This window comes from Parasteatoda tepidariorum, chromosome 5 (assembly GCF_982258835.1).
Source record: "Parasteatoda tepidariorum strain Cologne lab strain chromosome 5, Ptep-v5.0, whole genome shotgun sequence".
NCBI lineage: Eukaryota > Metazoa > Arthropoda > Arachnida > Araneae > Theridiidae > Parasteatoda > Parasteatoda tepidariorum.
In genome coordinates, this window is record NC_141759.1 from 35,791,334 (window position 1) to 35,805,386 (window position 14,053).

At 28.7% G+C, this 14,053-nt stretch overlaps 3 protein-coding genes across 5 annotated transcripts in view; 1 reads left to right on the forward strand and 2 right to left on the reverse strand.

Moving 5' to 3' along the window:
• The window catches only part of Raf (serine/threonine kinase raf oncogene), a 31,896-nt gene extending 30,933 nt beyond the window's left edge, over nt 1–963 (reverse strand). The window contains exon 1 of one of the 3 annotated variants that reach the window (XM_016060379.4): nt 773–963. In XM_016060379.4, coding sequence (XP_015915865.1) covers nt 773–880 — 108 coding nt within the window. In that variant the 5' untranslated portion in view covers nt 881–963. Of the gene's footprint in view, nt 1–145; nt 749–772 lie in introns of those variants that run through there. The other 2 variants (XM_043049930.3, XM_016060381.4) reach the window with 2 other exon arrangements.
• Nucleotides 964–1,403: 440 nt separating this feature from the next.
• On the reverse strand, nt 1,404–6,304 carry RpL40 (ribosomal protein L40). The gene is made up of 4 exons (XM_016060378.5): nt 6,241–6,304; nt 5,928–6,037; nt 3,980–4,169; nt 1,404–1,568 (listed from the first exon to the last, which is right to left on the reverse strand). Exons 2-4 carry the CDS (start codon nt 6,028–6,030, stop codon nt 1,475–1,477), a joined length of 387 nt encoding a protein of 128 aa, XP_015915864.1. The 5' UTR covers nt 6,031–6,037; nt 6,241–6,304; the 3' UTR covers nt 1,404–1,474.
• Nucleotides 6,305–6,433: 129 nt separating this feature from the next.
• On the forward strand, nt 6,434–10,258 carry LOC107445890 (thioredoxin-like protein 4B). The gene is made up of 3 exons (XM_016060377.4): nt 6,434–6,808; nt 8,081–8,232; nt 9,812–10,258. Exons 1-3 carry the CDS (start codon nt 6,680–6,682, stop codon nt 9,975–9,977), a joined length of 447 nt encoding a protein of 148 aa, XP_015915863.1. The 5' UTR covers nt 6,434–6,679; the 3' UTR covers nt 9,978–10,258.
• Nucleotides 10,259–14,053: the final 3,795 nt, after the last annotated feature.

Sequence of the window (14,053 nt, forward strand, 5' to 3'; positions counted from 1 at the left end):
GAAAGAAAGAGTGTTATATGCATATTTAAACGATTTAATAAAAGAAACTGAAAATTTTAAACAAGACTTAAATACAAATGCAGATTATAATGTATTTTTATCCAATAAAGGAGTATTCTAGAAGAATTATGCAAAAGGTACTTGCATGAAAGATAGACAATATATATTGTTTTGACATGTCCTTAATTAATGTATGTTTATACATTAATTATGAAAAATCAAAAAAGGTAAGAAAGAACCAGTGCTACAATAGTTTATACACAAAATTCATTCCTTATAATTGTTATTTATCTTAATGAAAAATTTAGGTTTAATATGTCTACAATTAATTAAATAAACTTGATGCGGAAGTATACGCATTTGATATGCTCTACTTTCAGCAATAACAATTAATCGAACACAAAGAGAAATATTTGCAATTGCTAATTATTTTTATGGAGGAAATTAACACTATTTCGGCAAAATCGGCTATTACTGAAAACAATAACATAATTTCATGTTTGTTGTCATTGGCAATATCTGTTCGGTTCCAACACAAAAAGATATATCGGCGCAAATAAAATAAATGCACCTTCCTATCCAAATTCTATTATTTTTATCTGAAAAGTAGAAATGGGCAGGAATCATTAATGCACATGATCGAAATCTTGCATTTAATATCATGGTTGTGTGTAATATGAATTAGTGAACACTAAAATTGAGAGCATCCTTTTCTTCAACTTTAAAGCCAGGATAAACACTGAACTTAAGCACAGTGAATAGCTATACGCACCTCTTCCAAAAGCAATTCAGATTTCTCATCATTAAAACATTTGTCAGGAGAATCTAGACGTAAATTTGGTACCGAACCATTATACATCGGTTGTGGAACCACCGCCATCTTGTTTTAACCAGAAGTTACCCATAATGCCATACCTAGCCTGACACGTGACCTCAAGACCGAATTTTTCCCATGGATGTGGTCGCACTGCGCGTTTGGGATTCCCCCCTTCCTCCTATGAGGAATTCAGCACTTGATAAGCAGTTTTCAAAACTTTCATCAAAATGATAAAATAAGATTCATATTTTTTCTAACACACTATTAAGTACTACCAGTACTCTTATAAATCTTACGCTGCTATTAACTAAGAGATATAATAAGTTAGTGAAATATGATAAAATTTTTCAGATTTAAAAAAAAAATGCCTTAATCATACATTAACTTTTGACTTTCACTACATAACCAAAATGTACTGTCAATTTACTAGAACCTCTTTTAAAGACAGGTAGGTAACAATATTAGGAGGCTAAAACTTTAATCAAATGTGATTCTTGCATATAACAATATATTGAAAGTCAAGTGTTAAGAGTCATTTATTTCAGTCATGTTTGTGTTAAAAATTTGCCACAAAGAAAAACAAATATCAGATTTTTCATTTATTTCATATTTTTTTCAAATTTTACATAAGAATTTCAGCACATCAAATACATTAATCTACTTCAACTTCTTCTTTGGTCTGAGGTTATTGCAGTGTCCACACTTGCGTTTGCGACAGTTAGTGGCTTTTGGATGTAAACGAGCATAGCACCTGAAAAGATATTTTAAAACATTATATTTTCAAAAAAATAAACAAATACATTAAAAACTGCCTAAATATTTTCATACAGTTTGTCTAAGGTGAGATCTGCCACAAAGTCTGAGACCTGCTATAGAAACAATAGTGCACTTCAGGGAGGGTAGCTTCTCTTCACTCTATGGTTAACATAAAAGATTCCCTTTCTCTTGCAACCCCGTCTTAAACAGTCAGCCCACACCCCTATTTGAAATAATTATACCTCATGAATATAGTCACTAACATGTGTCCAGACAAGTGGCTAGGGGAGCTCTTACTTTAGACAAACTTAAACATTACACAAAAACACATTAGCATTTTAAGTTAAACTTGAACAGTTTCAAAACAACAAATTAGATTCATAAATTAGTTTCAATAACTGAAAGTACTATAAGTTGTTTTATTACTTTAAATTAAAACCATTCATTCAAATAGCAGAGAGGGTTATTCCAGGGTGTACATTATAACCATTTGATATTAAAAAATAGGCTGAGTGCACATTTTTTTTAAAAATATATTTTCAAAATTTTGTTTATAAACATTTAAGGCCAAGAAATACGTAGTTTTGAAATGAAATTTTTTTAAAAGGTTAAAAAGAAATGTAATCTTCAATAAAATGTCAAATTGAACTATTATGACTTCACACAATTCTGAAAACCCCAAAAATTTTGAATACAAAAAACATTTGTACACTTCACAATTCCAAACCATTAATAAATTCAATAATAAAATAATTTTTAAGACAGAATCATATTTGGACAAGATATAAAATTGGGTGCAAAAAAAATTCTTCATTACTTCCTTCTTTGGCTAAAGAGCCATACTTAAAAATTTTTTTTTAAAAAAACTGACGAATTTTATGACTGCTCTTGTTAAGTGCACTGTTGAAACCAAATTTTCTAAATTGCAACTAACCTCTTTTCTTAAATTTTATTTTGAGGACTTAAAACCCAAAACATAAGGATGTTTAATCATAGAAAGTAAATATTTGTCAGATGTACAATAAAATTGAGTTCTCATTTTACTCAATAAAAATTGCTTTTAAAAATATACTTTATTTGCATTAAAAGAAATAATTACTTTGGGTACTTGAACATTTAGTGGTAATTCATAATTTCAAATCAAAATAGATAAATCCTTTAGAACTATACTTAAATATTAATAAATATTATTGCTAAAAACAAATATCATGCATATCAGTAATATTTTACTTTACTAATAATAATGTATAATAATTATGATAACTAGCGGATAAACTAAAAGTTAATGAATTATTAAATTAGTATCACTTATAAAACATCTAGTAGGTTGTGTTTATAAAGAAAGAAAAAAAAGAAAAAAACAAGCCAAGTCTTGACTGTAATGCAACAAAAAATACAAACTTTGAAAGTAATAATTACTTTGCAACATTAATACTTTCCAAGGATTCAGCTTTTCTCTTCAATTAAACATAAACTTGTTTTATAAATCTAAAACTCAGTCCTGGTTAAAGTTTGTAGTCAACATTTGTATCTATCCAAACAGTGAGCTTCAAATTGATTAAAATAAATAACTTAGTCTATTTGTTTAATGATTACTATACAATTCAGATAAGAGGCTCAATCATTAAGTAATAACTTTAAAATCAGCTTTCTGATTAAAATTATTGCTATCTAAACACCAATTCCAGGAATGCCAACAGCTTTAACTTCAGCAACAGTTTTAATAAATTTGATAGCAAGATAATTACTTCCGCCATTATATAGTTCCATAATTTGAATTTTTATAAAAGTATTGGTGGAAAAATTAAAGTGAAACGCACTAAACATTATTTAAATAATGTTAAAACCAGACAATATATTTTACAAAGTGTTGGAAGTTGGCATCTCTTCATTTTACTTTTGCTTACTGCTGCTTTGATACTAATAATTTCGCCTAATAAAAATTCCTTTATGATAAAAATTCCTTATGATGACTACACCAAGTCAACATAAAATCTAATTGTGTGTTAACAAATAATTGAAATACAGAAACATAAAAGTTAACATCAAACTATAGTGACTTACACTGCCAATCATACATTTAATATTACACTACGAATCAATTTACCATTTCATCATTATGTCAAACCTCACAAATCAAATTAAAACTGTAAATGCCTAAAATATAATCTCATAAAACATTAACCAAAAAAATATATATATATAATAAATAAAAAATAGCAAACACATTAAAGAATGATAAATTATGCAAACTATTTTACTGACTTTTCTCTTTAAACTAACAGTAGCTTATTAAGTGCAACTATGCAAAAATCGAATAAAATACTGCAAGGTTTAGAACTAGTTTACATCTTATACACCGCTGAATAGCTTTCTAAATGACAAAGAATAAGAACGATGCCGTACTTTCGGCAGATCATCTTATCGCAGTTGTACTTCTGTGCCAAAATTCTAAGACTTGGCTCAATAACACCACCCCTCAAACGAAGAACTAAATGAAGAGTAGATTCCTTTTGAATGTTATAATCTGATAGAGTTCGTCCATCTTCTAACTGTTTGCCGGCAAAAATTAATCTTTGTTGATCAGGGGGAATACCTGAAAATATAAAACATAATCATTTTTGGTTACACAAGAATATATACTTAAAATAATTCTTGAAAATAAATTATACTTCACACAGACAATTCTAGGAAAAAGGGTTAGAATACCTCAACCTTCAATTTTTTGAAACAATTTTAATGAGAAATTAAAAAAGAATTGCACCATAAAAGTTTATCAAAGATTAAAAATTATTAAAACTCATTAAGAATATTCTTAACCAATATCATAAATGTCAGTTAAAATCGAGACTATTTCATTAAAAATATGAATATTACCATTTTCCATATACCGTGAAAACAATATATTTTTCAAAAATTTGAACTCATTGCTTGTCTTTCAATTTGCAGCTGAATTCAAAAGTAATTAAGTATTGCCTCTGGTTACTGCTATTTTAGAGTGTTATTTAACATTACAATCACATTCATCCATTAGCTAGCACACAAATTCAAAAGGATCATGCCTTATACTAAGACTTGGAACTTACGCTCACTACTTAATTAAACAACATTCAATTGTTAGACAGCTTTTATGTCTTATTCTATACTTATGTCCATCTAACCTTATATTAATTTTATGTCCACCTTAGTCAATAAGTCTAAATAGTACCCACTGTTCATGACAAATTAACTCTCATATTCTAAAAAAAATCTGGGAACAACTTACTATTAATCACTGGATCTTAATGTCCCAAAATTAAATTCAGTGTAGCAGTGCTGTGTGCTACCCATAACAGAAAAAAAATTCCATACCTCAATTGGCAGATATAACCATATCAAATTTCCGTAAGATTTAATTATTGCATGAAGATAATACTCCAATATACTAAACTGAGACCTAATTTAATGGGACATTTCCATATTGATATTTCCTTGTGCTAACTAAATCTATTTAAAAGCTAAAGGGTTTTTCAACTTTCTAAAAATTAGAACAACAAATGCATTTAGGTGACTAAAAATTATCCCTATCAAGTAGGTCTTCTGTGACTTTTTTAGAATGCTCAGTGCCAGACTTACTTGACCCCAGGTAATAATATGCCTTATATCTTAAGAAAACTCAATTGTTTATTTATTCTTAAAAATGTACTTGCACCAGTAAAATGGAAAAGGACCCAAAAAACTGCTCACATTGTGGTCAACATTTTGATGATCTTTGCCATTAAAAATACCTTCTGATGTTTTTTTCTTTCAAGGAACATATCACTCATTTGGTAAAACAATGACGTAACTGATATATTACAGAAACTAGCAGTTACGTCATTGCTTCACCAAATCAGCAATAGGTTATTAATAATGATGACTAATAACAGACTTTTAACAAGGTAGACCACTAGCACTACACATTTAGGTCAATGTCTGCAAAAGGGTGCCTCTTTTACTATGGCAATCCATCATTAGAGTAAAATAAAAATTATTTGTAATAAATATAGGTAACATTAACATTAATTAAAAGTTTCAGATCACAATACCCAATCCAAGATGCACCCTAAAGCACTATATCCTGCATTAAAACATCCTTTATGCAGAATCATTTTAAAGCAGATGGTTAACCTGAATAATATTGCATGTTCTTAATACTTTATTTACAACAATTAACATTTCATTTCAACACTTTTAATGAAAACTGGAATAAAAATGATCTGCTTTATAATAGTACTCATAATTATACAATAAATAATGATATGTATCTAAAGTATGATATACACACAAAAATTAATTATTTAAAATTAATTAAAAAACAAATCAGTAAATATACCTTCTTTATCCTGAATTTTAGCTTTTACATTTTCAATGGTATCAGACTGCTCAACCTCAAGTGTGATGGTCTTCCCAGTCAGAGTTTTTACGAAAATCTGCATCTTGTATCTACATACATAAAGAAAAAAAAGTTACTGAAGTTGTGTGCCGATTAAAATATTACACAGTAAATGGTAAAATATTAAGTTAGGCTTAGGGCAAAGCAAAAATAAAAGTAAGCCACTTTTAAATTATAAACCATTACGATCAACATTAGTTTTAAAAATTTAAATCAATAATAGTTTAATTATCATAAAATATTTATTTCTTACCTGAATATCTGACTCAAATTTAAGATGGAATTTCACACTTTCCTCCTCGTGTCGAATACACGAAAAATGAAATGTGGAATAGAAGTTGTAGTGTAGAATTTCACAAAATCGAACGATTCTTTTTGACGAACGATTCAATTAAAAGTAATACATCTAAGCTACAAACTAAACTTTAAACACAACATAAAGCTCTGAATTCCTACAAATACCAATATTTATCACATGCTTAATTCATGGAGTTGCATTATTAGTTTGTTGAAATGAATGACAGTTTTACTGTTCTTAAAATTTATGTAGTAAAGTGTATGCATATGTTTCGTCATTATTTCATCTCCAATCAAGAAATCAATCTAAACTTCTAATCTCAAACACAGTTTGGATCTGTGATGAAAACTATTCTACATTTATAGAGACGTGAAAACTATAATATTTTCTAAATATGAGTATTTTAAGGCATTTAAAAACTAAGAAAGAAGTTGACGATGCTATTCGAACTAATGAAGAAAAAGTTCTAGTGCTAAGATTTGGGAACGATAATGAAATTGGATGTTTACAAATCGATGACATTGTAAATAAACCTGAACTAGATTTTGTTTTTATTTTTTTGTATTTTTAATTTCAAATCATCATTAATTAATCTCTGTTAATTAATTTCAGTTTATTTTTGTAATAAAAAGTTGTTTACTTACATCTGCAGACGTAATCTAAATACAGTATAAAAATCTTCCTATTTCCTTAATTTTTCTGATCTAGTTCCAGAAGTACTATTTTCTATTTCCAAAATTAAAAACTTATTTGCAAAAAAATTTTCTTTAACTGAGAAATTTGTTTTGTTGATTATGCATTTCATATGTAGAAATTATGAGGCATGATAAAGTCTTTTTGATATTTTTTGTAGATAAACAGTGGAAACTCCCTCATCCTTAATCGTCCAGACAACAATCCCCAAAAATGGGTTTTTCCACATAATAGGTCTTAAAAGTAATCAAACATCATTAGTCAATTAAAAAAATAACGAATAGATAATTGACTTCTATTTCTTTCAACAACGTTTTTTATAGGTTGAATGACTTTTAAAAAAGTAAAAAATGTTTAATATCATAAAATATGTGTGTAAAAAAAATAATAAATGAGCACAGGATGTTTTGAGCTTATTTAGCCATGTATAAAGATATGTTTCTTTCTTCTTTATGATGTGAAGAATTAACAGTTCTGATAATCAGATGAAAATGGCATTAAAAGACCCTGTACTTAAATTCCTATGGTAAATTGATTTATTAAGAAAAATAATAATCATCACCAACTAGAGAGCAAAAATAAGGAACAGAATTGAATAGATTCTTTTAATGAATATGCCTATAATTTAAGACAAAACCTGTCGGCAGGTGATTCTTTCAAATATTATTAATATCCAGCTGCATTAATATTCATAATTTATTCTTCCTCCCAAAATTTGTTTTTCTTTCACTGCTCATGACTTTTCAACAAAATCTTTTAGTATGGTTATTGAGGCAGAATAGGAGGAATAGGTACATCATAGTTCAGCTATGGAATAAGCAACATGAAGAAATAAATAATAAAAAAAAAATTGTTTTATTATGTATTTTTTTTTAAAAAACAGATAGCGAACGGAAAAAAATTCATTTGAAAAGGGAAAAAAAAATTTTTTTATTTTGATTGTTAAAAAGTGTCCAGAAAATATACTTCCAGTAAATAGATATCCGAATATGAGTACTGTATCATCAATTAAGGAGCTTTTAAAATGTTTCATTAAAAATTAAAATGTGCTCAATTTATTAATTTTTAATGCATTTAACAATGTTACCCTTTTTTTATTTAGATGTCTCGATGTGCTGTTTTATTAAGTGAAATGGCTATAATTTGTACTATCAATTTAGAAGACGTTCCGGAATATGTGGAGTATTTTGATATTTCCCACATACCTGCCACAATTTTCTTTTTTAATAGTGTTCCCATAAAAATTGATTCTGGGTAAGTAATTTTTATACCATTTTTATTTTTATATGGCTTTTTAAGGAACAAAGGTTTATCTTTTGCATTTTCCCTTTACAAGTAGGGTTAGTCAAAGTGGGCTCAGACCTAAAAATCCCACTCAATTTTTTTCAGGTAGGCCCATTTGTAAAAAAAATACTTTTTTACAAGGTATGATTTATCAAAATTTATCCTTTTAAAACAGTGGTTACCTACCGGCAGCCCACAGAACCTCTTTTGCAGACAATTTTCATAAAAACCTATATAGGTTTAAAGTACTTTTTTTTGTTCAGAAAAACCTAATTTCTTAGTTTCTGTGAAATTTAACATACCAACAGTGAAAAAAATTTATTTCTCAGGTACTAATCCAGGGTTGCCACTCTTCAGGGAGAACACGGAAAACCTGGAAAATACAGGGAGTTTAAAAATCACCTAAAATAACAGGGAAAATGCAGGGAATTTTGATTTTTTCTTTACAAACTGGGAAAATACAGGGAATTTTGTTTTTACTTTTGTCTTTTAAAAAATGGTGACCACTCAAAGCCTAATCTATGGGATATTTAACCATGATATTTCAGCTATAATAAACTATTTCATTTACTATAGCATTATTTAAGTATGTTAAGCTGTTTTTCCAGCAATTAAAACTAATAAATATAGTTAGCCCAATATAGCTCACACAAGAGTGCAGTAATTGTTGTTTTTTCTTAACATATTGTGTATAATATGTACAGGGAAAACACAGGGAACTTTTTCTCCAGATTTGAGTGGCAACCCTGTAATCTACTTCTTATTTTAATTTGTAATTCAATACTTTTGTTTTGTACAACTTGATAAAAATCTGACAGTAATATTTAATGTTCCTTCAAACATAAAAGAGTCCTATATAAAATTTTGATAAAGTTGGTGTCCGCCATTTGACTGGTGTTTTTAATTGTGGCCCCCTGCCTCATGTAAGTTAGAAACCCCTGTTCTAGATCAATAGATTTTTACTTTATAAGCAAAGTAAATTATTGTCATTTTGCAAAAATTTTCCAACAATTGAAGATAAATTAAATTGCATTTAACTTGTTTTGATAACATACTAGTTTCCCTACAATTAGGAAGAACTTTATAAAAATTTTATAAAAATTACTATTAATACGTTTTTTATTTATCAAACTTTCATTACAAATGTTTAACTTATTTCAGTATTTTTTAAATATCTAGCCAGAGTACAAGAATTTGAATTATAATTTAATTCATTTATGAAAGAGTTATTAAATTCTAACCAAATTCTAAGATATAAGTTATGAAAATAAGTTTGTATATTATTATTATAGATTGTAAAAAAAACTGCTTTTATAAAATTTAATAATTATCTATAAAACTAATTAGTAATCAATTTTTTATAATTGTATGGAAATATACTTTGCTCTCTAAAAATATAAGAAAAACCATTCTTCTATACATGAAATATCTAATAGTTGTCCTAATATGAGCTCAATATATAAGTATTATTTTATTCATGGCAAAGACATGTCTTGTTATAAATACTTTGATATAAACGTTTTACTTATGTTATATTATCTATTTACAGAACTGATGACAATACAAAATTTGTAGGACCTTTTCAGTGTAAACAAGATTTTATAGACTTAGTTGAAGTTGTGTATAGAGGTGCAATGAGAGGAAAACATATTGTTAACTGCCCTATTGACAGGAGGCGGATTTCAAACTATCAGTTATTGTTTAAAGACTTTTAAGAATAAAATAGTGAAATTCTAATGATAATCTTTTCTCACAAAATTTTTATTCTCATTTTATTCTTATAACCCTTTCGATTGATAATTTATTAATTTGTATTCTATTTGTGTCAGTTAAAGATCAAAATTTCAATGACTGAATTTGAACACATTTAGTGGTCAGTCATATTATTTGAATTACTTATTCTTTAGTGTGTTTTAAAATATTAATAATAACCAAATTTATAGTTATCGTTTCTCACTTATGAATAAAATTTTGATTAAAAAAATTGAACAAGTCAGTCTTAATTTTATTTTGTTTCTTTGTTAATCATTACTGAAGTTAATAATACTATTATTTTTCATTCTCACAGATGGATCTCTAAGGCAGTAATGTAAAAGTTAATTGTTGCTTAGAATCCTCTCTAACACTATAGCATTAACATCATTTCTTTTTTAAAATGAGAAATAATAATATTATTACCAAATGAAAAGTTTAAAATGCTTGATATTTAACAAAACGCTCTTAATTTTTTTATATACTAGTATTTCTCAACTGCCATCTGTAGCCTGAAAAACATTAAGGTGTATCACAAAAAAGTAGAACTTTTAAAATTTCATCAAAATGGAAAGGTTTAATAAACTGAATCGAACTTTGAATGTTCAGAAAACACTTATGAAAAATGCTTCTCTTTTTTTCTTCTTCTATCATCAAAATTAATAGTAAGTTTTCTGGGAAGTTTCAAAGGCTTTTTATCTGTGATACTTTTTGGTCAATCACAAAATTTTATGTTCTTTAAGTGTTAAAAATTTAAAGAAATGAATAAACTTACATTTTATTTTTTATAAATTTTTGCCTTTCATTTTTGCGTTTTTAAATCAATTCGAAACTCATTTCAAAACTGCATTTTTAAAACTTTTTTTCCTCATTTACAGTAAATATATGTATATATATTTATAAAACTTTTATCTATAAATATTTTTTTTTCATAATGTCCCTTTTTAATATATTACTCTAATCAACTTCTTCAAGGAGATAATTTTCTCTTCAAATATATTTGATACTTTTCTTCAGCCATTTTCTCATTTTAACTGCAAGGTGATCACTGAATATTGTTTGGATTTTATTTTCAAATTGTCACAAATATAGACACAATAAAAATCCGTCTTCAGATTAAAATAATAAAGCTTTTTTTTATACTGAAAATATTCCTGAAATTAAAGTTCCAAGATTCGATAGTGAAATATTAGCTATAATTATTATTTATACCAATTCCTTTTTTCTTGAAAAACTCATTTTTATAGAAATTAAATTGGAAATTTATAAAACAGGTCTATCATGATAGTGAAACTTAGACTTTGACGAATTAAGATAAAAATAATTTATGTTTGTAAGGAACATTTTAAAAAAGAATTTTTGGACCAATTCACCTTGGAGAATTAGGTTTAAAGGAAAATCTCATATTGGGAAACCCTTTGAACTCAAGACCCAGAAGCAAGATGTTCTTAGGTTAGTCCCATCCCTATTGCTCGATGCTGTAACAAAAGATCTAACCACAATGAAAATTTCAAACTGGGTATCCAAGTCTAAAGAACAGAAAGGTTTGGAATGACATTTTTCAGCAAGCCATTACAGGCTGCAGCTACATGAAAGACATTGTTTTTTTAGTGACTCGAAAAACTAGCCTCAAATATTCTAAATAATTTGTGTAATTATATTAACTGATTCAAATTCGGACCAAAAATTATTTTAACGGATTTGGATTCTTGAACCTCGAAAGTTGGGACAGTTGTTTATTCAAGACTGATCAAAATTTTTATTAACTTAACATATTTCGCCATATATGAACTGTGTATATGATTCAAAATATTATTTCACCCAAAAACAATAATAGTTTATTTTTATAACAATCAAAAAGATTTAAATTATAAGGTTTATAATTAAGTTAATTAAACATTATTTTATTCAATGTTATTTGAAATAACAAAACACATAATTTAAGGGTCATGAAAATGAAGATCTAAAACAGGTCTCTTTTAAAAATTTCATTGCTCTCGATTTCTGCCATCCCTTCCTTCTCCTTTTCTCATATTTTGAGAGTCAAAATTTTGAATCCGTTGTATAAAACTATGCGGAGAGAATGTTTTTACTTCGGATTACGTAAATTTAAATATCATGTTTACGAATTAATGTATTTAAGGTGCTAAGTTATTTGTGCTTTTCGAACCATTAAAAGTGTCTTTTTGTAGGCGAAATTAAAATTCATTGCTTCTTCTCAGTGCAAAGCTTATTTTTCCCCCTTGCACTGCCCTACCATTCAGCGTAATCAAGCAGATGGTAAGTCAATATCTCCGCTAATAATTTTCAATAAAATGAAAATTGTTTATTTAATAGCATATTTTCCCTTGTATGTTTTATCTATAGTGCATTTTATCCACATTAGGTTTACCAAAGTTACCTATAAGACGTCTGTACTTAAGAAAATGTGGATTATCTATAAATAATCTCTTACAAAAGATATAAAGACGGCGTTATCTCATGGATCATGTGGACGAAGCCTGAACTTCTATTCTTTGTCTATCCCTTACAGCTCAACTCATCCGGTACCGGATGAGTTAGGCTGTAAGGGATAGACAAATTTGGCCTTAGATGGGATAAATTGGACCTAACAATCATGAGTTTAATGTTAAAAACTCCCAGCAGTTATGAAAATAGCATATTATTCGCAAAAACATCACTTAATATAATCAAGGAGGCTTCGAAAAACAGCAGGTCCCAGCACGAGTTATTTTTCTCCCCGTTTTGGCTCTTACTTTTTACAATGAAAGATCCACAATGCAATTAAAATTTGCACAGTTATATAAAATGAAATGAGTACGATCGTTTTTGTTTTTGTTCAAAGTTTGCGATTACTTGTTTGAGAATCTTTGATGGTTCAAAAGATTGAGCGATCACCCTCCACTCCTAAATGCAATGACCCAGTGATTGCTGAAAAGCCATTATTATAGTGTGCTGGATAACAGTTGACTAGTTTGAAGCATACAAAATATGTTATGATGCATCATGTAAGAAATATGAAGAAGCAACTCTCATTTCATGCGAAAACTAAATCGGGTATGCGATTGAGAACTGATTAGTAAATATTTATTCGCTAATCAGATTCTCAACCACATCTCCGAATTTGCAAATGTTAATTTTTCATAGGCGATAGAAATGGGCTACAGGTGGCGTAGAGCAGAAATTTCTACACATGTCTTCAGTGGCCCCCACCCCCCCAAGCTCTTGAACGCATTCACCCCCCCCCCCCCAAAAAAAAAATGTACTAACTTCACCCTTCCATGTTAGCTTGTTCGAAATAGTGCTACGTTGCTTCTTTTATTTATGTACTTAAAAAAAAATTCTCTGGTTTAAATTCCCCCCCTCCAAAACTATTCGTTTTATTTATTGTAAAAATTCCCCCCAAGCTGTAAGTGGGCGCATCTTGCGCCCACCTTCAACCCTGATGGGGGGGCCCTGCATGTATTTCACTAATAAGGCATGGTGAGTCATAGGAGAAAGAAGAACATTAGCTTCACTTTTGATTCTCAAATAGGGGTCCCGCAGTGAACTGATCGCAAGACACGGTTCCCAGCAGATCACCGAAGTCAAGCATCACTGGTTGCGGTCAATGTGCTGGTGAGTGACAGCTTGAATTTGAGCAGGGACCGAGGATGTGCGGTATTGGTCCTCGTTAAAATTGTTCTAAAGTAAAGTGCTCGACTTTGCGTGCAGGTCATCGGGCTACCGAAGCGAGAGAGCCATCCCCTCTGCAGAGGCTCAAAATTGTGAATTCATGTCTTCGGCTCATCCTCAGTGTTTTTCCAGACCGTCGCCAATAGCCCATTGTGCAACTTTAGTGTGTGAGCTCTAGTGCGATATAGAGGAAATACGGCAGCAGATTCTTAAATAGATTAAAAACTTTTAAGTTAAGAAGCTATATAGAACTAAAAACTGCATTGAACATCGTTCTAAAAGAAAACGTCATGAATATTTTAGAAAATATTTGTGAAAATTAAATACGAAAAACATTAAGAAAGGGAAAAATATCGTCATCCTA